This window comes from Garra rufa, chromosome 2, assembly GCF_049309525.1.
Source record: "Garra rufa chromosome 2, GarRuf1.0, whole genome shotgun sequence".
Classification (NCBI taxonomy): domain Eukaryota; kingdom Metazoa; phylum Chordata; class Actinopteri; order Cypriniformes; family Cyprinidae; genus Garra; species Garra rufa.
Genome location: NC_133362.1, coordinates 4,841,923 through 4,868,530, shown reverse-complemented (window position 1 = coordinate 4,868,530; position 26,608 = coordinate 4,841,923). Strand labels below are relative to the sequence as shown.

Below are 26,608 nucleotides of genomic sequence, written 5' to 3'. Positions count from 1 at the left end.
TAAATCAATTGTTAAGTCCAAATAATGAGATAAAAAGAAAATTTGTAGATAAAAAATATAATTATGAGATCATTTATAATTATGACATGAAAGGTCATTTATTATAAAAAAAATAAATTATGAAAAAAGTCATAAGTCTCAGACAAAAACTGTTATAATGATTATATAACTCATAAGCTAATTTTAACCAGTCAAAATTATGATCTGTAAAATTAAATTATGATAGAGTCAATTATTAGATGAGATAAGTCATATTTAATGACAAAATGTCATAATTATAAGCTTAAGAATTATTGTAATTAGTAACTATGAGATAAGCCATACATGTAACATAAAAAGTTAATTATAATATTAATTGAATTTATGAAATATAGAGAAAAAATGAGAACTTGATTATGCTGTTATAATTAAGATAAGTCATATTTAATAACAAATAATCGTTAAATAAAAAGAGATCAATTATGACATAAAATGACATACAAATCATGATCATTATGAGATAAAATGAAGAAATACATATTAAATTTAAAAAGGGTTAAATTTATCAAAGTAGACAGTTGAAATTGTTACATGAATACAGTAATTAGATAAAAATCAGAATGATGACATATTGAATCATACAGCAATTATGAGAAACTAAAATAGTCATAGAATTCAATAATATGAGATAAAAGGTTAATATTATGAAATATGTTCTCTTAGTCATAATGTTATAATGTTATAATTTTATCTCAATGAATTAGTGTGCCATAACTTTGACTTTTTATGTCCTAGTTACGAAATTATATCTCATAATTATGATTTAGCAAAGCATGACTTGTTTTTAAATGTGGCAGAAATGTACTTTCTAGTAATTTGATGTTATAAAGACAATCAGAAATGATCTGGCTCTTACCCACAACTTTGAGCTCGAGGCAGAATGAACTCTGTCCAGCTTTATTTGAGGCGATGCAGGTGTAGGTCCCGTCATCGGCTTGAGTCAGAGGGTCAATAACTAGAGAATGGATCCCGTTTTCTCTCACAAGCATTCGATGAGTGAGGTCTGGATATATGGGCTTCCCGTTGAGAAGCCACATGATTTCAGGATGGGGTAACCCACTCACCTAAACAGAACAGGACGATTCAGAGCATGAGAACTGAATTATTAAGGCAAAACATGCAGCTTCAAAGTATCTGTAATATGTTGTGTCATTGTATACGATACATTTAAATGATACAACAAAACACAAAGCTATTCAAATGATTTTCATGAATATGTTTTTTAATGCACTTAAGTACATTTTAAAAGTGCACTTTGTAAATGTCAAATTAGAATTTTTATTTTAAAGTATATTATAAATCAGGTTTATTATAGTAAACTAAAACTAATATTAAAACCATTAAAATGTTACTTGAAATTAATGGATTTGCATGGATTAATGCATTTTAAATTAGTTTAACTTGATGTACTAAAATAGTTAAACTGAAATACAAAAAAATCCATAGAGACCTAATAAAAATGAAAAAAAAAAAAAACTAAAAATTTATTTAAAAATTTAATAATTAAACAATCTTTGTTTCAATAATCTTTTGTCATGCTTTAAAGTGTTTATGTTATTATGATGTGTTGCCTAACATACTAGATCACAGGTAAACTGCTTGATTATAATTTAACTGCAATGTGTATATTATTATTAAAACCAGACACTGCAGGTGAATAGGGTAAAAAAAAAATTAACTAATTGTTATCACCTTAGTTGATTGACTACATTGATCATTTTTCTAAAATGTTAGGTTTAAATATACAAATGAAGCATTATTTAATTTAATATGCGCTAATTTGCATACATTGAAAACATTTAAAATTCTTGTTTAATTTTTTTGACATATTGGAAAACACTATTTTTTTTACAATTTTGGGGGAAATAAAATGTTGCATAAAATCAAGCAAATTATATATTAACAAATCCCTCTCTAAAACCGGATATAGACATGTAAAGTTTGGTGTGGAAAAATGTCAAGTTTGGTGTGTGTAAGTGCTACTGAAGTGGAGATTTATGGCTCAGTGTAGGATAAAAAACTCATTTTGAGAAAACAACCTTTAAAAATATGTATTGCAATTGAATTCTAGTGACACAAACAGATAAAGCACTATAAAAGAAACACTTAACAGTGTCTTTATGATGTTTTCTTTCCCTTAGTCAAAAAAACACTTTATAAAAAAACCAAAAAGCCCAAAATCTCAAACTTGACATGTGCATGAAAAAACAGGTTTTTTTTTAAATGTGCTAAATTGCAACATCATTTCAAATATGTAATCACTAATGTATTTGAATATATGACATATAGCTTTCAACTGAAATTATATTAAAGTACATTCTAGTTAAATGTTTACACTTAAGTGATTATGAAATTAAGCCCTATTTTTTACTACTTTATATTAATTACTTACATAAATGTAAACTATAATACATTCATTTAATTTCAATTAACATGCATTAGAGTGTCCAAAACGTTATATCCAGTTTGCACTTAAGTATATTCATAATTAAGTACATTTTTCAATAATAAATACTTGTTTCAAAAGGATGCTAAAGTGCATTTCTTTTTCACAAGGGATGTTATGTTGTAAATGAATTCTGCTAGGACTCCTAATGCAAGGATGCTCAGACATTTTAAGTGTTCAAATACGTTCATTGTAGGTTACATCTTGCTGGAATATCTTCAGTACCTTGCAGTCTAACCTACAGAGTCGTCCCTCATGAGCCAACATGTCTCCCGGAGCCTGCAGGAAGTGCGGACGAAAGAAGCGCTCTTGAGTCGGCTCGCCCTCCACTTCCTGTACACGTGCTCGGACTCTGAGAAAAACAACAATGAGTGATGACAGAAATATTAAACATACACATCTAGTAAACTTGTCTCTTTATCAGCCACTGAGCATTGATCCAACGCACCTCTGCGAGTGAACCACGGGACGGTTTCGAACAGGACCGGTTTGGACAATCAAATGGCCTGAACAACTTATTCTCCCCTGTGGACATGAAAACAGACTTGTCTTTCATTTCTGCTGTAAATAACATCATTTTATAATCATTTTTTTCTCATGTTTGCCATTGTCACCTGTGGATTTGCAGCCATGACTGTATAATTGCCGTCGTCGTCACTTGTGACGCATTCTATGTGCAATGAACACGTCCCATCACCCTCTCTGATCTTCTTATAGTGATCATTTTTCTTCAAAATCTGCTTTCCATCCTTAAACCAGTAAACCTGTGTGAAAAGTGGAAAATAAAAGTCCATCAACAAGTAGTTTAGACTAGATTAGACTATATACTATGTTATGCTTAAGGATTGAAATTAATAATCAAATGTCCAGGAAACAAAAACTATTTAGAAAATAGTAATGAAAATTATTAATCTAACTAGGATTTTTTTTAAATAATATAAAAATATGTGACCCTGGACCACAAAACCAGTCATAAGGTTAAATTTGTCAAAACTGAGATTTATACATTATATGAAAGCTCAATAAATAAGCTTTCTATTGATGTATGGTTTGTTAGGATAGGACAATATTTGACTGAGATACATCTATTTGAAATCAGAAATCTGAGGATGCAAAAAAATCAAAAATACTGAGAAAATCACCTTTAAAGTTGTCCAAATTAGGTTCTTAACAATGCATATTACAAATCAAAAATTACATTTTGATATGTTTACAGTAGGAATTTTACAAAAAATCTTCATGGAACATGAACTTTACTCAATTTCTTAATGATTTTTGGCATAAAAGAAAAATCAATAATTTTGACCCATGCAATGTATTTTTGGCTATTGCTACAAATATACCCCAGCGACTTAAGACTGGTTTTGTGGTCCAGGGTCACATATGAGTGCTTTTATTAAGCAAGGACACATTAAATTGATCAAAAGTGATAGTAAAGACATTTATAATTTTACCAAAGGTTTATATTTTGCATATTAGAATGATTTCTGAAGGATCATGTGACACTGAAGATGCTGAAAATGCATCTTTGATCACAGCTATAAATTACATTTTAAAACATATTCACATAGAAAACTGCTTTTTTAAAATTGCAATAATATTGCACAATTTTTTACTAAATCAAAAGTTTTGGTGAGCAGAAGAGGCTTTATTAAAAACAGAAAAAATCCAAACTTTGAATGGTAGTGAAACATAAATATATTTATTTTCTGTCCATGCATTACAATAGCATCACAAACTCACTTTAGGAATTGGAATTCCAACTACTTTACAGGTAAATGTGACAGGGATCCCTTCCACAGCCCTGAAGTGCTTCAGTTTCTTGTCGAAGATGGGCGCTATACATTTTCCAGTGGGAATTTCATCGTGTTGAACTTCATCGTCCGACTCTTCAACTGGAGTTCTTTCCAAACGAAACTCTATCTCACTCAATAGCCTCTGCTCGAAGCTCGACACTTTGTATTCCTACAAAACACACAATTATGAACTGACTTATTTGAAATCATTTGGGAATGTTTCCCATTTAAGTTTTCATACTATTATAAAAAACTTTGGAAAAAGAAAATGTCCACAGTTACTAACTGAATGTTAAAGTTTCCAGTACAGTTGCATAAATAAATAATCAAACTGATCAGAGTTATGTCTAAAAATTACAATAAAACAAAGTCAGAATTGCGAGATTTAAAATCAGAATTTTGGAAAAAATCAGAATTGCAAGATTTATACTCAGAATTCCGAGAAAAATATTATAATTGCAAGATTCAATCTTAGAATTCAGAGATCAAAGTCAGAATTGCATTTAGCATATGTATTTTTTAAACCCACAGCAAAAACAAATAAAGCAGAATTGCTAGATGTAAACTCAGATTTACGAGAAAAATATTAATAGTTGTAAGATTTAATCTTAGAATTCTGAGAAAAAAAGTCAGAATTTCCAGATTTAAACTCAAAATTGTGATAAATCGCATTTACCAGATTTTTTTTATTCTTGCAGCAAAAATAAATAAAGCAGAATTGCTAGAGGTGAATTCAGAATTCAGAGATAAAAAGTCTGAATTGTGATATTTAAACTCGAAATTCCGAGAAAAAATTGAGAAATGCAAGATTTATACTCAGAATTCCGAGAAAATGTAATTGCAAGATTCAAGCTATAGAATTCTGAGGGAAAAAAGCCAGAATTTCAAGAATTAAACTAAGAATTCTGAGAAGTCGCATTTAGCATTTTTTTTAATCCCGCGGCAAAAACAAATAAAGCAGAATTGCTAGATGTAAACTCAGTCAGAATTCCAAGAAAAAAGTCAGAACTGCGAGGTTTAAACTCTGAATTCACAGAGCAAAGTCAGAATGGCAAGATTTTAATTCAGAATTCTCAGAAAAAAGTCAGAATTGCAAGATTTATGCTTCCGAATATATATTTCAGAATATATATTTTTGAATCCCACAGCAAAAACAAATAAAGCAGAATTGCTAGATGTAAACTCAGAATTACGAGAAAATATATTACAAGATTTAAACTTAGAATTGTAAGATAAAAGTAGCATTTAGTTTATTTTTTTTTTATCCAGTGGCCAAAAAAATAAAGCAGAATTGCTAGATGTAAACTCAGAATTGAGAGGAAAAAAGATGAGAACTGTGAGATTTAAACTTAGAATTGTGGGAAATAAAAGTTGCATTTAGCGTATTTTTGTCAAAAACAATTTAAGTAGAATTGCTATTGCGAGATTTAAATTTAGAATTCAGAGGGAAAAAGGCAAAACTGCGAAATTTCTGAGAAAAAAAAAGACAGAACTGTGAGATTTGAACTCAGAATTCTGAGATTTAGCATTTTTTTTTGCTAAAAAAAAAAATAAAATAAAGCAGAATTGCGAGATTTAAACTGAATTCAGAGAAATAAGAGCTACATTTAAAATTTCTAAATTGTGATTAACTCAGAATTGAGAGGGAAAAAAAATCAGAACTGTTAGATTTAAACTTAAAATTCTAAAAAAAAAAAAAAAAAAAATTTTTTTTAGAATATTTACACTGCAAATTCCGAGAACAAAGTCAGAATTCCAAGATTTAAGCTCAGAATTCTGAGAAAAAAAAAAAAAAAAACTAATTACAAGATTTAAACTTAGAATTGTGGGAGATAAAAGTTGCATTTAGCGTATTTTTGTCAAAAACAATTTAAGCAGAATTGCTATTGCGAGATTTAAATTTAGAATTCAGAGGAAAAAAGGCAAAACTGTGAATTTTCTGAGAAAAAAAAGACAGAACTGTGAGATTTGAACTCAGAATTCTGAGATTTAGCATTTTTTTTGCTAAAAATAAATAAATAAAAAAGCAGAATTGCGAGATTTAAACTGAATTCAGAGAAATAAGAGCTACATTTAAAATTTCTAAATTGTGATTAACTCAGAATTGAGAGGAAAAAAAAATCAGAGCTGTTAGATTTAAACTTAAAATTCTAAAAAAAATAAAAAATAAAAAAATTAGAATATTTACACTGCAAATTCTGAGAACAAAGTCAGAATTCCAAGATTTAAGCTCAGAATTCTTAGAAAAAAAAAAAACTAATTACAAGATTTAAACTTAGAATTGTGGGAGATAAAAGTTGCATTTAGCGTATTTTTGTCAAAAACAAATTAAGCAGAATTGCTATTGCGAGATTTAAATTTAGAATTCAGAGGAAAAAAGACAAAACTGCGAAATTTCTGAGAAAAAAAAAAGACAGAACTGTGAGATTTGAACTCAGAATTCTGAGATTTAGCATTTTTTTTTGCTAAAAAAAAATAAAAAAAATAAAGCAGAATTGCGAGATTTAAACTGAATTCAGAGGAGAGATAAGAAATACATTTAAAATTTCTAAATTGTGATTAAAAAAAATTGGGAGTTAGAGAGAGGATGAAAATAGTCTCATAAAACTAAATTATGAATACTCTTAGTGCAAAAATGAATACATAAATAAATAAAAATAAAAATTAGGTTACTAAATAGCTATGATATGACCTCTTTAACACACCTTCCCATTTTAAATATACCTATTCGTATCTCAAGAGGCCTGTCCAGCAACAGCTCGCCTTCAGTTCTGGATGTCCGCCAACATGTCTGAATGCAGTCACCTCTATTTATAATCCAGAACAGCCCTGTTCATTCCTATCTCTGTCTAGTCTGTCAAAGCTCAGCGCTCATGTTTACTCACAGATACCGTTTGCATTCACATTTCATTCACACAGACACTGAACTGAGCTCATATTATAAAACACAACAACAACCCAAACTGCAGATAGTCTAATGTAATGCTCATGTCATTATTGCTTCTGTTTGAGATATCCATCCAATACTGATATTAATATTCTCTTATAGTTAGTATGTAACATGCAGCATTAAATTAAACTTACGTTGCTCATGCATAATTTTTTTGGACAGATTTTTGTTAGTGTATTAGTTATATATTAGCTATAGCTATATTTTTAATATTTGTAAAGTGAGTCTGACTTTAGGATTTAATACTAAAAGTTGGAGATTTAGAAATAATTATGGCTTTAAACATTCATACAATTAATTTTACATAATATAATGGTAACACTTTACAATATGGTCTCACTGGTTTACATTAGTTAATGCATTAACTAACATTAACAGTAATTATTATAAAGTGTTACTATTGAAACATACTGCATTGTCCTCTAAAGAGAGTTATTATCCATGCAGTTCCATTAGTGGAATAAGCCACAGCTTTATAGCTCAGAATCATCTTGCTTTTTGTTTTTGATTTTTATATTATAAATCTAATGCACTACAGAACAAAGCACTGCTTGCAAAGGAGAAAATTCCTTGTACCTCGTCATAGTTAATGACAGTTGCGGTGGCAATGTTTGGTCCGAGCGGTCGGCTCACTTCCCCCCCATAATTCAGCTTCTATGGAGGACAGGATGAATGACGGTGATGTAAACACAGACACTAGTCACACATCAAGACAAATGTGTGATAAATAGTGTTTCTATAGTGTTACTCTGGTAAGAAACACTTCAGTAGTGTACAGAGTTAATATGGTGCATGATGCAGATGCACATTTGACACATGAAATGTGTTAGAATGTGAAACGGTGAAGCGGATTTTTATATGGGAGGGTCGTCACTGATGCAAAGCCACTAAATACAGACCACAAGCAGAAATGAAAACAAAAGGTTTTCATTTTTAAATGACAGTCAGCAATACATTAAAATTCAAAGCATCACATTTCATGAAGTCCCTTAATTAATTATACTGACATTTAAAATCAACACAAAACATCCTGATTTCATGTTGACTTTAAAACATATTTCTAGAGGCCTTTACAGAACACCTAAATATTTACAGATTTACAGGGCTATGATATAAATATAAATGCAAAAGCAAATAAAAATAAAAAGTAAGTAAAATTGCAAACATGCATGTGAATTCTGCTTGTAAATCACATGATGTGTATACTACACTGTAAAAAACTATTTGTTGAGTCAACTTAAAATAATTTGTTACCCGAGTGCCTTAAAACTGTAAGTTTAGTCAAGTCAAAAAAAGCTTAGTCAACTTGAAATGTTCAGTTGTACTAAGTGACAACTTAGATATTTGAGTTGATTCAACTTAAAAATATATATTTTAAGTTGACTCAACAAATTGTGTTTATTTTATTTTTTTTACAGTGTACAGCAATATATTAAATATGAAATAAAATGGTGTCATGCGAAATTACAGTTATATATCTGAATAGATAACTCTATAATTATCTATTTACAAACCTGCCTGTAATTCTCACATGGCATCATTTTTACTACAACTTATACTATATTTTTGCATTTGTAACCCTGGACCACAAAACCAGTCTTGAGGGTCAATTTTTTGAAACTGAGATTTATACATCTTCTAAAAAGCTGAATAAATATGCTGTGGATTTTTGGATGGGGCAATATTTGGCCAACTATTGGAAAATCTGGTATTTGAGGGTGCAAAAAAGTCAAAATATTGAGAAAAATCACCTTTAAATTTGTCTAAATGAAGTTCTCAGCAATGCATATTATTAATCAAAAATTAAGTTTATATATATTTATGGTAGGCAATTTACAAAATATCTTCATGGAACATGATCTTAATATCTCAATGATTTTGGCATAAAAGAAAAATCGATAATTTTGACCCATACAATGCATTTTGGGCTATTGCTACAAATATACCCGTGCTACTTTTTAGTCCAGGGTTACATTTGGTGCAAGCCAACCAAGAGTTAGATTCAGCCTTCAGTTTCAAAATCAAAATGAAGCTTGAAAGCATATGAAGCACAAGAGACAAAAAAAAAAAACACGTTTTGCTCATTTATGGAGTCCTAGCTATTTTTGAAGGGTAGCAGATTTATTTTAGAGTATAGACTGGTCAAGCTATGGTACCTATATGATGTTATTTAGAGGGATATTTTCTTCCCCATTTCTTCTCCATCTCTTTCAATCAGTGTTTTGTATAAGCCCACACAAACTTAACTTCTACAAACCAAGATTAAACTCTTAGGAATAGTGTCTCACATTTAGAAACCCATAACTCAATCAAAGTTGTTCAGAAACAGCAAATTATTTGCTGTTCTATGCAACTAAATTACAGTATGTCTGACAATTAAAGCATGGTCTACTATTTGTACTATACACTAGTCATACAAAACCCTTTTACATTTTTGTAATATTTATGACACCACACACCTGCTGTCCAAAACGAAGCTGATCATCTCTAAGTCGCAACTTCTTCTCAATATCTTGTAAAAGTGTTTCCTTGCTCTCTCGGATGTCGTCATCAGACATGAGTCTGGATCCTCTTTGATTTTTCTTTAGTGCACCTTGAGGCCTGAACATTGAGTGACACAATGAGACTAAGGTAAGGCATTAAAATATGAGGTACATCTTTAAATATGAGACAAATTCAAATTCTGCAGTAAAAGAGCTTTAAAAAGTAGTGCTAACTTAGATTAGGCTTCAAATATCTGGAATACAGATCATATAGACCACTTTTATGGTATTTTATGGTGCTTTTTATTGAAACATTTTAGGTACACTTACACTATCCCTTTAAGAGAACCTTCAATCCTGCTGCTGGGACCCACTGTCCTGTGAAGTTTACTTCCAACCTCCTTCAACACACCTGCATGTGTATTTTGGACCTTCAGGTGTGTTTGATTAGGGCTGGAACTAAACTTTGCAGGACATTGGATCCACAGGAGTAGGGTTAAAGACCTGTGAAATGTGACCCTGGACCACAAAACCAGTCTTAAGTAGCATGGGTATATTTGTAGCAATAGCCAAAAATACATTGTATAGGTCAAAATGATCAATTTTCCTTTTATGGCAATACTCATTAGGATATTAAATAAAGATCATGTTCCATTAAGACATTTTGTAAATTTCCTACCATAAATATATTAAAATGTATTTTTGATTAGTAATATGCATTGCTAAAAACTTAATTTAGACAACCTCAAAGGCGATTTTATCAATATTCAGATTTTGTTGCACCCTCAGATTCCAGATTTTCAAATAGTTGTATCTCAGCCAAATATTGTCCCATCCTAACACACCGTACATCAATGGAAAGTCTATTTATTCAGCCTCAGATGATGCATTAATCTAATTTTCAGAAATATTTACCCTTATGACTGGTTTTGTGGTCCAGGGTTCTTCAACCTTGGTCCTGGAGCACCAGTGTCCTGCAGAGTTTAGCTTTAACCTGCCTCAACACACCTGCCTGGAAGTTTTAATTATGCCAGGTAAGACCTTAATTAGCTGGTTCAGGTGAGTTCAATCAGGGTTGGAGCTAAACTCTGCAGGTCACCGGCCCTCCAGGACCAAGTTTGTAGACTCCTGTGTTTGCTTACCCAGTTGGAGCCCTCTTAGGCAGACCCATTGCATTGGTAGGAATAGATGTTGGAAGTGAAGGAAGGACTGAACTAAGGAAGGCCACTGGATTTTGGATGGGGCTGGGGGTGGAGCTGCTAGACGTTGGCGAAGAAGCTTGTGGCGGTGACTGAGGTCTAAAAGAAAACACTGAATTCACCAGCCCAGGAGGCACTAGAGGTGGTGAAGACACATATGGTGGGCTGCTTGGACACTCCAGAACTCTTGTTGGGAACTTTCTTGGGGACGGAGATAACTGGTTGACGGGCGACGTGAGCTCCCGTGTGTACTTCGGGAATATCTGTGCAGCCAATTCATGGAGCATTGGAACAGGAGACTCAGTTGGGGAAGGACTCCTGATAGGAGAGAGTGTCTGGGCTGCGATGAACTCCTTTGGCCTTGTGTAACTGAAGCTCTGGGTGGAGATCGGAATGATTCCGGGAAGAGGAGGCTGGGTGTCATTCAACGGAGGTGGAGACATTGGACTCGGGATGGGTGCAGGTTGAGTTTTCACCAGATGTGGTGACATGATTTTACTCAGGGGTGGATAAGACTCCACTGGTGGAGCCATGCTGGGATGAGAATTTGAGGTGGTGTTTAACTTTGGTGCAGTGGTGTTCATTGCTGATGCATTGGGTGTCATCAATGCCTGTGTTCTGGCAACACTTGTGTCACTAATGGGAACTAATGAGTTCATCTGCAAGGTTGGGTTCATGTTTATGTGTGAAATATGAGTGGAAGGAGTAAAGGGTGGCATATTGGCCACATGGCTAGGTGGTTGGGTTGTTGGAGCCATGATAAGTTGAGGAAAAGGTGCAGAAGGTACCACATGTGGAGGCATAGGGATATTGGGGGCTCCTCCGGGATGAGTTATTGGGATTGTTGGTATCACAATTGGCATAGGGGTAACTGGAGCCAAGTTGGGTGAGATTGGCCCCATATTTAGCTGTGGAAGAGTAGGCACCACATTTATTTGGGTTGGTAGTGTAGAGGGAAGCATACCTGGTGGAGCAGTACTTAAAGTAGTAGGAACCAGATTTGGTTGAGGTATTGGTGGGTGGCTATGTAAGGTTGTGGCTAACGGAGTAAGCTGGGGCAAGGGCATGGAATTGGTTGAAGGCATGCTAAATTGGGATACAGGTACAGCTTTTAACATTGGTGCAGGTGCTGTAGGAAGTAGAGGGACAGATTCAGAGTTCGGCGGTGGAATTGGAGCAGAGTTTATCATTGGTGATGGCACTGGATTTGCAGGAGGCTGAGTTGGCTTGACAGGTGGTGGCTCAGAACTTGTCCTGTCTGCATGTGATGAATCTTGACTTGTGGAGCCATTGTCCTGCTGCTGTTCCAGAAGCACCTGGTTGTGGAGGATCTGAAGTTGTACTGGGTCTCTAAGAAGGGGAAAACAAACGTATCTACTTTAGAAGGTCTTAAAATGTAAGTTGTCTTGTAACACAGAAGTTAGTACTTACAATTTTGGTTTAGCCAACACTGGTGGGGGTCCTCTGGATGACAGTCCTTTTTCTTCCTCTTCATCCTCTGGTAGTTTAAAGGTGACACGGAGACCAACTCGAGAACTAGAGCGGGATTCATTGTGATTCCCTAACACACCTTCGGGTCTTGTCTTGAGGCAAGAAGTTGGAGGATCTGGTAGGGGTTTAACAGGTGGTCGCTCTTGATGGTTACTGGAGTTTATTGGTGGGAGACCAGTAACAGAAGGGCTGGGGGTTGATTTCAAACCATTTGTTGACGGTTCAACCCAGGCGTCGGAGCTCATAGTGATGCCAGAGGCTGATCCGTTTGGTGGACTTTGGGTCACTTCTGTGGAAGGCTTAAAACCAAACCCTCCTGAATCAAAGTGGGTTGTGCTAGAGCTAGAGTTCAGTGAAGAAGAACTGAAGCTTAGTGGGTCTAGCTGAGGTAAACTAGTCCTGAAAGTATCTGAGCTGTATTTGTTAATGCTAAGAGGGTTTAGACTAGGTAGGCTAGTCGTGAGGTCATGGCGAAGGGTACTAGGATTTAGGGAATCTGAGCGAGGCGTTCCAAAGCCCTGAGGGTCTGAATGTTTAAATCCAGAGCTCAAAGGGTCAAGGCAAATCATACTTGAGTGAAGCTTGTTATTTACCAGAGGAACATCTGGCTTACGGTTTAGAGTAGTCGATATCAGTTCTGTTGGCGGAGCCTTTTGAAAGGAGGATTCCACTGTTAAAGTGCTTGTTGTTTTAGGTTTGGTGCTATTGTGTCCTATCGATGCAGACAAAATATTGTTCAGAATTAAACTTGAGATTTCATACATGTATTCATTTTTACTCTATTATGAACATCATGAAATATTTCATTATCCACAACAATAATAAAGTTACCTTTTACTCTCAATACTCCAGTACTGGAAACTGTGCCATATTTATTACTGGCTGTGCAAGTAAATGTTCCAGAATCCTCTGGAAAGACCTCAGCAATAACCAAAGTGCATATTTCCTCTGATGCCCACACCAAACAGAGAAATGGTAGACTGTTAGGGATTAAGAGTCATGAAATAATTATTTTGACAAAGCAGAGGTAATCAAATCCACCTACCAGATTCAGCCATGGATCTTGGTTCTGAGATGAAAAAAGCAGAATGTGTGGATTATCAGATAACATTTCTTAAGAAGGAAACGTCAAGCACTGAGAACTCTTCTTTCAAATCACAGGTTAGAGTAGTAGAGATGGAGTTTTCAAAGAGTACAGATCCAAACACATATCTAAATGCACTGCACATTAAAATACTTATACATACTCTTCTGGAGGATCCTGAAGTCTGGAGAATCATCAATAAGCATTCCCTCTCGGTACCAGTCCACTTTAGGGGAGGGAATGCCTTTTACTCTGCACTCCAGAACTACTAACTGACTCTCTACAGCCAGGACATCCTGGAGGCTCTGCACCGAAAGAGACAATGGTGTACAATGACAACAGAACTAGATTTTTATATTTTCTGAAGATAATAACTACTGCCACGATTGCCCTGAGATTTTTTTGGATTGCTGCCAAGGCATTGCTACTCTATACACTGTCAGAAAAAACTGTACCTTTAGGGGTACAACAGTTTGACACCTTTGTACTTTCTTTACCCCTAAAGGATTGGATTTTATGGATTTTGAAGGTGAGGTCCTTACTGGTCCGAATCAAATTTTACTACCTGTCAGGCAGAAATTGCTAAATGCATACTAAGGTTTTGACTCTTGGGTTCTTTTGGATTTGGGCAGGCATGCACGGAAAAGGTTCAAACCTGATACTTAATGTCTTACAAGATTTAAAAATACAAGCCGTGTTTGCTTTACCTTTGTGAAAACAGGAGCTGCCATTATGGGCCTTACATCAAAGTTTTGAAGATAACTACTGCTGCCATTTATATTCTGAAAATAAAAACACATGGAATTCAAGAAAAAACATGCATTAGTGGGAATAATTAAAACTGCGGATTTGGGTGTTTTTGTACCTCAGGATTGCTCTGTTGAGATGTTAACAGTATATCAGAGATACTTTGGTTGGATTGAGGCGACGGTGGTGATGGTGATGCTGGTGGTGCAATGGTCAGTGGAGGAATAGGTGGAGTGGGCTCCACCTCAGATATTGGCGTTGGTGATTCTAGTACAGGTATTGTTGGTTCTAGTTCAGGTACGGTTGGTTCTAGTTCAGCTACGGTTGGTTCTAGTACAGATATTTCAGAGCTGAGGACCTTGGAAATCAGAAGTTCTGTATCTTCCTGCTTAGAGATTGGGTCAGCAATGAGTTCAGTCAGTGGCACTGATTCTGCTTCAGAAGGTTCTTGTGGTTCAGCGAAGGTGGATGTTATAGTCAATGTGGCATCTTCAGCAGATGCGCTGGGCTCTACCGGGACCACGGGAGGCTTGGGCTGAGGAAATTTTTTATTAACCCTGAAAAAGTCATTGTAAATGTGTTTTAAACCCCTGGAGGTCAATGAAGGCACTGCAGGGGGTCATATATATGCATAATTTCATGTGCTTTGATAAATAAAAAAAATACAGGTTTATCAGTGGTCTTGGATTTTGCACAGATACCACAAATAATGTATGTGCAGAAACATACAAAGTCAAAAATTTAGATGTGCATCAGGTTTTCACGGAGCCTGGGAAGTCACCTGTAGGAGTGACAGTTTTGAAATTTGTCCCCTCAGTTTATGAACTTAAATTGTTTCCTCAGTTTAACAAATCGTGCCCACAGATTAATAAACCGTACCCACTCATTTCCAATCCGAGAGTTCAGATTTTGTAAATTGTACCTTTGGTTTTTAATCCATACCCACAAATTCACAATCCGCGTGCACACTTTCACAATCTGTTCCTGCAGGTTTGCAAACTGTGCTCACAGATTCATTTTAGTAGTACAGCAAGTTTATTTAGTTCTTCCTGTTCTATAGTTGTAAAGCACTGCAATTTTTCTTTAGGTACAATGGAAGACGCTGAAGTATCAGATGTTGTAGAATCTACAATCTGTCATTACAATTAAACTGTACAAGAATATTTAGGTCAGGTGGCATCTGGTTATTTGTTAATCTAGCCACTGTGTTAAATAAAAACCTTGGATTGTTTTTTTTCCCCTATGAGTTTGGTGGATATGCTCAGCTCTAGCAGCTTTTAAAGCCTGTCTATAGCTGGACATACTGTTTTTCCACGCAATTCTAAAAAGTTAGTTTTTCTCCATTTACGCTCAATTTTACAAGTTTATTTTTTGAGAAAATGGGTATTACTGTTGTACCATGGCATAGTACATTTGTCTCTAACCTTTTTCAGCTTGATGGGGGCAACAGCTTCTAATGTATTAGAGAAGATAGTGCCCATGTTACTAGTCATTTTGTCTAGTTCATTTGCATTTATTGGTACACATAGCAGTTGAGATAAATCAGGCAGGTTATTTGTGAATCTATCTTTGGTAGCAGGAACAATAGTTCTGCCCAGACGATAGTCCAGAGCTATATAGTTAACATCAGTAATACGCAGCATGCACAATACAATACAATACGCTTTGAGGTACGATATCTATATCAGTAAAATCAATTCCATGTGATATAATTAAATCTAGCATATGATTAAAATGATGAGTGGGCCCAGTGACGTTTTGCTTGACTCCAACAGAGTTTATCAGGTTAATTTATAGGCTAAATAATTTAGTGCATTTAAGACAGTGAAAACATCATCATAAAACAATACCATTTTTACATAACCCTTTACAGTTTTGGAAATGTGTTTGCGTGCTATTCATTCTAAAGGTGATTCTTTATACTAATCTTTTCCCCCAGAGGTAGATGCATGCTTCACTGTTAATGTTATTATTATAACTGGGTCTATTATATTGCATTCAGTTAGAGAACAAAAGAAAGGAATGACAACATGATCTGTACATTATTTGTTTGTATTGCTTTTTACCTTCTCTTCTCGAAAAAATTCAGGAAATTTTCTATTCTTCTATTAGGCTATAGGATAAAATGTAGGCGGCGGTGTTTTATTTTGATGATTAATGTAAAATAAAGCTAAAAGAATACTATTTTGTGAGTGCGGATCATGGTCTCATATAGCCTACTATGAAAAATCAAGTATAATGAACACAATACAATGCAGCGGGAAATGGATTGGGAAAGCATGCGCATTATGAATTTGTGGGTACAGATTCCAAAAACAAAGGTACGGTTTACAAAATCAGAGAAATTCATGGGTATGATTTATTCATCTGTGGGCACGATTTGTTAAACCAAGGGAACCGTTTAAGAATTTGCATATGGTTTATAAATGAAATGCAAAACCGTTGCCACAGATTGTTTTTTCTCCTACAGGTGACTTCCCGGGCTCCGTAGGTTTTTTAAAATTCAATTCTTATCACATGACTTCATGTTGGAAAGTCTACAAACTCACTGTGCTTGAAAGTTTTGTTCTACGTCAGAATCTGATGAAGATGCTCCTGAACAAAAAAGAAAATATCTTCAATCTTACAATCTTAATTTCAAACTGCAGCTGCGATCATTTAGTCATTCATATTAAATGGCCAATAATTATTGCACTTACCCTCAATGTAGATTTCTGCTGAGGTGGAGTCTGTGCCATAAAAGTTTGAGGCGAAGCACGAGTATCTGCCTGTGTCTTCTTCAAACGCCTCTGCTATGATCAGAGTGTGATGCTCACCGTTAGCGATGATCTGAATATCAGGACTGTTTTCCAACTCTTTACCCTCACAAAACCACCTGGAAAACACAATCAGAAAATTACATTCTGGACAGGAGCACATACAGTCAAACCAAAAATTATTTGGATAATATTTTTGATAATATTTTACTAGTGGATGCATGACATTTGTGTAAGTGAGGATTTCAAAATAAAGTACACTGTGACATATTATACCCAGAAAATCTTCATACAGTAGACTAACAGTAAAACTGATCAAATTTGGGACCAAAAATTTGATTTGACACTGTGACCTGACCATGGTTTGTTTTGACACAGTTTATCTCTGAGTTCTTGTCATATTTTATTACCATTTTCTAAACTACATGAAATAAACTGTGATAATGTGAGAAATGTTGCAGTCTGAATAAATTCTGTTTTGACTGAATCTACGAAAACAAACAATACAATGCAATAAATTAATGAATAAAAGTGTAAAACCTGCACACAAATAATGTCTAAATCGTGTCTGCATGCTTTCGTTTTTAATTTGACCTCAGTTGAAAATCTAATGAATGTACATTTAGTTGTATACTTTCATTAAGAGACTAAAACAAAGATCTACAAGTTTCAGCCTAGGCTATTTATAATAAATACAATGCATGTTTAATTAATTACTTTAATTTTAAGTGTGTTAGTGACACGAAATGAATGCCATGCACTAGTTGTGGTTTTGTAGGTTCATTAATACATTAATGCAAAAAAAAGTAACCCAAAAGTAAAAAAAAAATATTTAACAAAAATTACACTAGTGTTAATAATATCAGCAGATATAAATTGCATAAAATCTCAAACCAGCTGCATATTATTGAAATTTTCAGTTTATGACTGGCACACTAGGCAAACAAATTAAACGTATGGTTAATATGCAGAATGTTGAATATGATGAAGGGGCATAATAAATAGTCAAAACTGCCTAACTAATGTCAAAATAAAGGTCACAAATAGCACCACTTCAGCACAATTAAAGTGCATCAAGTGCAAAATTATTTGATCCAATTTAGCAAAGTACATAATATGTAAATGTATTTGTATACTTAGCATGAAATAAATGTATTTGAAATACATTTTAGTATATTTATTTAGCACTAGGGCATTTATACAAAGTGATTAAATGCAAAAAAGTTAAATGCATAATCATTTAATATGAAGCTATTAAATGCAACAATGTTAAATGCATGATAAATGTATATGCAATTATTAAATGTAAAAATGAATACGTTAATGCAAAACAAAAGTAAAAAAAGAATTCACAAAATGACACTACACTGTCAATAGTTTTCACCAGATTCAACTTAAAAACTTAAGTTCAGCAGCTGCCTCAAAATTTTGAAGCTAAATCGGCTTAAAACTACAAGTCATTTGAACTTATTACAATAAAAAATGAGTTGATTTAACTTGTGAGTTGAAATGACTTAAGTTGATTTAACTTAAAATTGTAAGGCAGCTGCTAAACTTAAGTTTTTAAGTTGAAACTGGTGAAAACTTTTTACAGTGTAATGTTAATCATCTAAGCAGATATAAACTGCATCAAATCTCAATTTTTAGTCTATCACTATCAAACGATGCAAACAAATTAAATGGTTACTACGCAGAATGTTGAATATGATGAAGGGACATAATAAATAGTCAAAACTGCCAAGCTAATGTCAAAATAAATGTCACAAATATCTCTACTAACAAAAATAAAGACTAAATGTCCATTTTCAGGCAGGATTCTCTTGAAAAAAATAGTTTATTTAGCAAAAGCTTATTAGAAAACTTCTGATTTGTTATAGAAAATAACAATGAGCATTAAATGTCATTGAAAAACTATTCAACATGCACACACAACACAGCAAGCAATTTTTAACACCAAATGGATGAATGACACCAGACACATTTTTATTCCACATTTTTAGGCATTTAATGGCAAAAATCAGTTAACAGACTTACAGTTGTTGGACTATCAGATACCAAGCTGGTCACTAGTGAAGTGATTTTTGGCATATATCAGTTAGTGTTAAAGAAGATATTCAAAAGCAATTCAATGCATCTCACAAATCATCCAAAAACACAAGACAAGGTGTAACAGCGTTCATTCAGTAATAAATCAATGAGCTAAAAGAATAAGCCTGAACCCACAAATATAACTACCACAGTCTTACCTAAAACATTATTTCACTTCAACTCCTGCCGTTTCCTAAAATTTCCTCCCTGAAATTTAAAGCGACTCTGAAGAGACGAGTTGTGGTTCACTCCACGGCCGAAACATGGCTGAAATGTGTTGGGTTTGATCCATGACCAATGAGGATCATTTCTAATGAGTAAGACTCTACTTTGAAAGCCTGAGCTGTGGGGGAAAGACATCCAGAGCTAGATCTGCACCTGTTCAGTCTATTTTTCCTCTCGACTCACCCGCGGCACAGGAACCCCTGTTAAAACCGGACGGCAGCAGCATCCCTAGAGCTAAATATAGAACGCCCTCTCATACAATCACCAACACAACCAACACTAATAGATCTGTCAGCTATGTAGCAGGCAATTGTCTCGGAGAGAGATACTCTTGTCAATTTTACATTTTTACATTTACTAATTTAGAACGTTAAAATAAAGTTTTAGGATTTTGTAAAATTTAGAGAGGAATTATGAAGTAAAATGTTTTTAGACAGGATTGGTCATGTTAAAGTCGGGTGAACATTCTTAAATTGTGCTTTGAACAAAATGTTGAAAAGTGAAGTTTGGGTCACTGGAGGATGATCTAATGATTCTGACATCACAGTCTCTTGCTCAGCTGACCGCTTGTAACGAACAGCTGTCCAAACACGTCACCTGTCACACGGACACGCTCAAAAAAGCAAGGGTTTCCTTGACCTTTCAGTGTGGGAAGTTTGTGTTGAGTAATGTTACACTAACGTTTCACCAATGACACACTGATAACCGTAATGATGTGTAGGAAAGAACTTCTTAAACTATGGAAATCACTTCATTAATTGGATAATCTTATATAGTTTGTTATACTAAAATAAATTAGAACTTAGAAGTATTGGAGGTTTTTCAGACAGTGTTGGGGGTAATGCAAATTACATAATAATATAACGTTACTTACTAGTAAAGTAACACATTACTTTTGAATTGAGTTAATGAAGTAATGCAAGTTTCTTTTTTGCCCCATTTATTGATTAAAAGCTCTCCTTAGTAGTAAAAGTCTCCTACTTTAGTTTTAGAATAAATGTGAACATGCATTAATTCATCTCACTCGCTAAAAAAAAACAGATACAGTATTCTTCAAAATAAATAAAAACAGTGAAATTCAATGCAAACCTGCAATAATTAAATATTTTAAATAATACAAATATCCTTTATGTATTTAATCGCGTTTTATTAGCCGATGTCTTTGCTGCAAACCTTCGACGATCCAATTTACCCATGCTAATAAGCAAAAATTACTCAAAATAATCTAATATAGTCAAAATAATTTGTTTTCCTTTTTTTTTTATTGCTGAAGAGTTGACATTTTTTCTTCTGCGGTCTACTGTACAGACGTGAATTTACTTTTCTCTAAGCCTGAGGCTTTTGGTGTAAAAAGGCGAAAAACAGAACTTTTTTATATTAAATACAAACAAGCAACCCCTATCCAGATTTAAAAAGTAACGTAATGTTTACCTTGCTTAGATATAGTTATCTTTACTTAGTTGCTATACTTACTAGGTTTTAAGGCAAGTAAAACAACTTACTTACAGCTTCGAGTAAAGCTTACTTAAAATATTCAAGTAACCACAAAGGAACCAACAACATCAATAAACCAGCAAACCGTGCACTAATATGTTGGTAATGCGCAAAATAAAAACAGAAGAAGAAAAGTTTTGGAGGTGGGGCAATTCTTAATAGACTTTTCACTCATTTCCTCCATGTCTGCAGGTGTCTTTCTTTCACTAGTTTCCCAAAGTCATCTTGAATGTTGAACTTTCAATACAACTGAAATATTTAAGAGAACATCGAGCTGACTTCATAAATTGATGTTGATTTAAAAAAAAAAAAAAATTAAACTTACCATTATAGTGATTAGCGTTCCCTCTGGTTGGTCACTTGGAACTTTGTTTATTTTGTTATAGCTTTCTTTCTACTGATGCAGAAATGTTAATTGATTTCAAGTGAAAAATAGTAAGTAGATTGCTTTTAGAAAGTGATCTATCTTCAAATTAAACCATTAGATATATTATATTTATATATCATTAGCTGTATTTTACATGCTTACTAGTGATCCTTTACTATTTTAATGTTCTTTATAAACACCAAGAGAACCGTTTAACTGGATTGATACAGTTTTATACTTTTAATATTTCGAACTTTTAATATGCTCGAATCACTTTAACATTCAGCATGTGAATCACAACAATGGTAACAATTCAATTTTGTTTATTTTTATTAATTGTAACAATAACCATTTTATTGGCTCTTTTTGTTGTGCTACAAGACAGCAAATAAAATTGGCAAATTAAAACAACAATACTACTGCAAAGCAATTGCATAATTTATTCCTGTCAGCGAGTAGCTATACTAACTGCAAATTGATATTACAAAACATTTTAAATTTAAATGAACTGAACTTTGTAATTAAGCATTGATCTGTTTTTTTGTAATGTTAAATGCATGATAAATGTATATGCAATTATTAAATTCAAAAAGAGTTAAATGCATGATAACTTATATGCAGTTATGGGTAAAAAAACCAATTTATGCAGATATTAAATGCAAAATTTTTACACGTATGACCAATTTATATGAATTCCTTAAATGCAAAAACATTATAAGTGTGATCAGTTTATATAAAGGTATTAAATACAAGAAAAGCTAAATGCATGATCAATTTATATGTAGTTATTAAATGCAAAATAAAGTTAAATGCATGATCAATTTATACGAAGTAGTGGGGGAAAAAGCTTCATAGTTTATTCAAACTAATTTTAGTCGTATTTAAATCATAGCTGAACAGAGAATATGTACATAACGTATTAAGTCTATTTGTAGTTAAACTTTTCTAATCCATTTTTGTCTTTTCATCACACTAGAGGACTAAACCATGCATATTACGACAGATGTTCAGTTTCCAGAGAAGCACAAGCTGTATATCCCAGCTTAAGCAGCACATTTCCACAATCTGAGTCACACAGCTCTTATGATTACAAGTTCTCAGAGACTGAAAGATAATAACTCTTTAAAGTTCACAGAGCCTCAAGCCAGGAGTTTTTGATTTCATTTCATCTGCAAATCAGCTTTTAGTAAACAAACATTATTATTATCACCATTTTGTAAGTTCATTTTGTGTGTTTTATTTCTTAAATTGTGCCAAAGTAAAAACTGCTGTTCCCAGTCGTCTCCACACTTGCCCAATAATTTGCTAATCTCTGTACCCCTTTAATATCTTGTTTACTGTTCTACTCTTTGGCAAAGTGTGCTCTACTAAAGATGTAGGCTGATAATTTCGCCTGCATTCTCATAGCATCATATTTCCGATGCGGCAAAATTAGAATGGCTGAGCTCAGACTGCATGTTATACGCTCAGCTTTCACAAGACGTCTTTGTGCTCATACCCAATGCTTGAGAAACTAGATCATGCATTTGCTCGCAAAACCTGTTGCCAAGATGCTATGGTGTTATAGCTCACTTCTAAAAAAGTACACTTTGGTACCTAGTGTAATTTATATCAAATGCAATTATTTAAACTTAAATGAATAGTTTCATTACCAACATTCTTCAAAATATCTTCTTTTGTGTTCGAGATACACCACCAGTCAAAAGTTTTGAACAGTGCGTTTTTTAATGTTTTTTTTAAAAGTCTCTTCTGCTCACCAAACCTGCATTTATTTGATCTAAAGTACAGCAAAAACAGTGAAATTTAAAAAATATATATTTTTACTATTTAACATAACTGTTTTCTATTTGAATATTTTTTTAAATGTAATTTATTCCTGTGATCAAAGGTACATTTTCAGCATCACTATTTCAGTCTTCAGTGTCACATGATCCTTCGGAAATCATTTTAATATGCTGATTTGCTGTTCAAAAAATATGTATTATTATTATTAATATTTAAAACAGTGCAGTACATTATTTTCAGGATTCTTTGATGAATAGAAAGATCCAAAGATCAACATTTATCTGAAATAAAAAGCTTTTGTAACATTATACAGTTATACAAATTAATAATTTCATTTTGAAAGGATGCTTTAAATTGATCAACAAATTGATAAACTAATTTAGAAAAATCTTACATTTCTATTTTAGATAAATGCTGTTCTTCCGAAATTTATATTTAAAGAAACCTGAAAAAAAAAAAATATAATAAATTAAATACACAGCTAATGTAATGATGCTAAAAATTCAGCTTTGAAATCACAGGAATAAATTACATTTTTAAATATATTCAAATAGAAAACAGTTCTTTTAAATAGTACAAATATTTTGTTTTTGTTGTACTTTGAATCAAATAAACGGTGAGCAGAAGAGACTTCTTTAAGAAACGTTAAAAATCTTACCGTTTAAAAACTTTTGACTGGTTGTGTATGAAAGAAATACAAAAAGGTGAGTAAATGAGGACAAAAAGTTTAATTTTAGGGTGAACTATCCCTAAAAGTGCTTTTTTTTGGCCCACTTAAGGACTTAAGTATATCCTTACATGAAATTGCATAATTACTTCATTGTCTTTGAAACATGGTTAAAAAGTACTGCTGAATGTACTAAAAAGCATGGCAAACTAAAATTCACTTTAATGTCATTTCTATTATGCACACTAGTACATTTAAAATATATTAACTTTAAAAAGGAGTTAAAATTATAATCAAGTACTTTACATGTGCTTTAGAAATAATAAGTGCACTTTTTTAAAGCACAACATTGTGCTTTGTGAATTGTGTCAAGAAAGTCATGAAAGTGTTTCTCTATAAGTATTATTATTTCATTAACATTATATTATCTGCACATACGGTTGGTTAAAATACACTTTTAAAATTTGAGGTACACTACAAGTGCACATTCAATGCAATTAAGTGCACTTTTACACAAGGGGTGTTGTTAAGGCATCCACAAAAAATATTTGTGTCAAATTTCATGTTTAATGTAATGTGTTATTTGTGACCCTGGACCACAAACCAGTCTTAAGTAGCACAGGTATATTTGTACCAATAGCCAAAAAATCATTATATGGGTTAAAATTATAAATTTTTCTTAAATGCCAAAAATCATTAGGAAATTAAAGGATAACTATTGCCAAAATGCAACCTGGGCTGTTTTTTTTTTTTTTTTTACTGTAAACGAGACAAACTTATATGTAAAAGCGTAATTACGACAAACGAGCCGTTTTTGAGATTGACCGTGATTTCGTTTTGTGGTCAATGGCCGGTGAATGGGAATACTAGGGGCATAACTTTGAGCGAATCAAAATCGATATTTTTCCAACACTAAGAAGGCTCGACACACCATGAAACTTTGCTCGAAGTATCGCCTGGGTCTCTACACATGAACTCCAGCATTGAGAACATTGTTTGTGTACACAGAGTTTACTAAAAAGAAAGTTTTTGAACAACTCACTTACACTGTTTGAGTTTCCGCTCGCAGCCGTCTTGCCAGTCAAGAAGTGTCCATCTCCGAATGCGAATGAATGGACTCCATAGGATGAAATATTAGGCTTATATGAGGCTCTTTTTACAACTAGAAGGTTAATATTGTTTTTCACTTGCGACAAAACAACGAATTATCCGTGCATTTATATGGAAATATGCTTTAGGAGCTATCCATCCTCGCATTCGGAGATCGACACTTCTTGACTGGCAAGACGGCCGCGAGCGGAAACTCAAACAGTGAAAGTGAGTTGTTCAAAACCTTTATTTTTAGTAAACTCTGTGTACACAATGTTCCCAATGCTGGAGTTCATGTGTAGAGACCCAGGCGATACTTCGAGCAAAGTTTCATGGTGTGTCGAGCCTTCTTAGTGTTGTAAAAATATCAATTTTGATGCACTCAAAGTTATGCCCCTAGTACTCCCATTCACCGGCCATTGACCACAAAACGAAATCACGGTCAATCTCAAAAACGGCTCGTTTGTCGTAATTATGCTTTTACATACAAGTTTGTCTCGTTTACAGTAAAAAAACAGCCCAGGTTGCATTTTGGCAACAGTTATCCTTTAAGTAAAGATCATGTTCCATGAAGATATTTTGTAAATTTCCTACCGTAAATATATCAAAACTTAATTTTTGATTAGTAATATGCATTCCTAAGAACTTCATTTGGACAACTTCAAAGGCAATTTTTCTGCACCCTCAGATTCTAGGTGTTAAAATATTGTCCTATCCCATCAAACCATACATCAATGGAAAGCTTATTTATTCATCTCGCTTGAATCTCAATTTCAAAATATTGACCCTTGTGACTGGTTTTGTGGTCCAGGGTCACCTTTGTGAAATTCACAAGCAATTTCTGAAATAAAATTATTTAAAGTTTTCCCCCCCAGAGCAGCTGCTAAGGTTTCTTACTATTTTATGCATTTACAAGGTGGCTGTTTTCTATGAGCAATAGTAACAAAAAATGCACTAATCGTGTGCATCAATAAAAGCAGTTCAAACTCACCGAACTTCAGGAGCAGGCAGTCCTCTGACGATACAATCCAACTGGACCTTACTTCCCTCAGGAACTTCCCTGCTTTTGAGTTTCTGTATAAACTGTGGAGGTTCACACACAGGTTCCTCAGAGCGCTCAGGCTGAATCAGAGCCGGTTCCTCACACACCGGCTCCGGTTCTGGTTCTGGTTCCTGGGGCTCCTCCGTGACTCGACTGTTCTCCATCGGCTCCTCCATCTGTTGGTTAAACATTATAGGTCTTTCTCGATCTTCTGCATTAACAGAGTACAAGGTGCCATCGAGCTGGGTTTTGTTTTGGCATCGGCTCCGGTGGGTTTTGCAAGAACGAGGGCGAACTCGCTTCGAGCTGTTGGCTTTAAACAGAGACGAAAGCTCTTCAATAAAATCAGCTGCTTTGTTGAGGAACTCCTTCTTGGATTGGGTCTCCAAGCCGTATGGAGCGTTTCTCTGAGGTCTTTTGAAATCCGGCGCAGGTTCCCTAGCGCTTCTGACGTTTCTGATCACATTGTCTTGGATGGGAGTCTGGATGGTTTGTCTTTCTGAAATGACCTCTGTTTCTGGAGCGGGTTTGTTGGAAGGAACACTACACTGGCTCATCGGTGGATGTGCGTCAGATCTCTCCTCACGTTCTCGGGGATCACTGCTGAACGATTTGCAGGCCAGATCGACGCTCTTGTCCAGTTCTTCCTGGCTCAGGAATGCAGACAGGTCTGGGAACTGCGGATCCACTTTCCCACCGGAATCATCCGCTTTTTCTTTGAGCGTCCCGTAGACCAGGCGGCGAGGGCTGTCTATGCAGCTGGATTCGCCGTGTCTGTGATGGGCTCGGGCTTCGGCCAGGTAACTCTCACGCAAAAGCTGCGATAAGGATGTGGGCTGATCCATGCTGTTCTCCTGCAT

At 34.1% G+C, this 26,608-nt stretch overlaps 1 protein-coding gene across 1 annotated transcript in view; it reads right to left on the bottom strand.

Moving 5' to 3' along the window:
- The window catches only part of LOC141325811 (myopalladin-like), a 27,442-nt gene extending 834 nt beyond the window's left edge, over positions 1–26,608 (bottom strand). The window contains exons 1-18 of the mRNA XM_073834541.1: positions 26,291–26,608; positions 25,698–26,230; positions 16,935–17,110; positions 16,785–16,830; positions 14,354–14,792; positions 14,196–14,270; positions 13,652–13,793; positions 13,450–13,473; positions 13,236–13,352; positions 12,345–13,116; positions 10,857–12,263; positions 9,691–9,832; positions 7,808–7,885; positions 4,229–4,450; positions 3,100–3,249; positions 2,934–3,010; positions 2,711–2,837; positions 896–1,103 (exon numbers count right to left, since the gene is read on the bottom strand). Of these exons, the coding sequence (XP_073690642.1) occupies positions 896–1,103; positions 2,711–2,837; positions 2,934–3,010; positions 3,100–3,249; positions 4,229–4,450; positions 7,808–7,885; positions 9,691–9,832; positions 10,857–12,263; positions 12,345–13,116; positions 13,236–13,352; positions 13,450–13,473; positions 13,652–13,793; positions 14,196–14,270; positions 14,354–14,792; positions 16,785–16,830; positions 16,935–17,110; positions 25,698–26,230; positions 26,291–26,608 (5,053 nt within the window). The remainder of the gene's footprint in view (positions 1–895; positions 1,104–2,710; positions 2,838–2,933; positions 3,011–3,099; positions 3,250–4,228; positions 4,451–7,807; positions 7,886–9,690; positions 9,833–10,856; positions 12,264–12,344; positions 13,117–13,235; positions 13,353–13,449; positions 13,474–13,651; positions 13,794–14,195; positions 14,271–14,353; positions 14,793–16,784; positions 16,831–16,934; positions 17,111–25,697; positions 26,231–26,290) is intronic.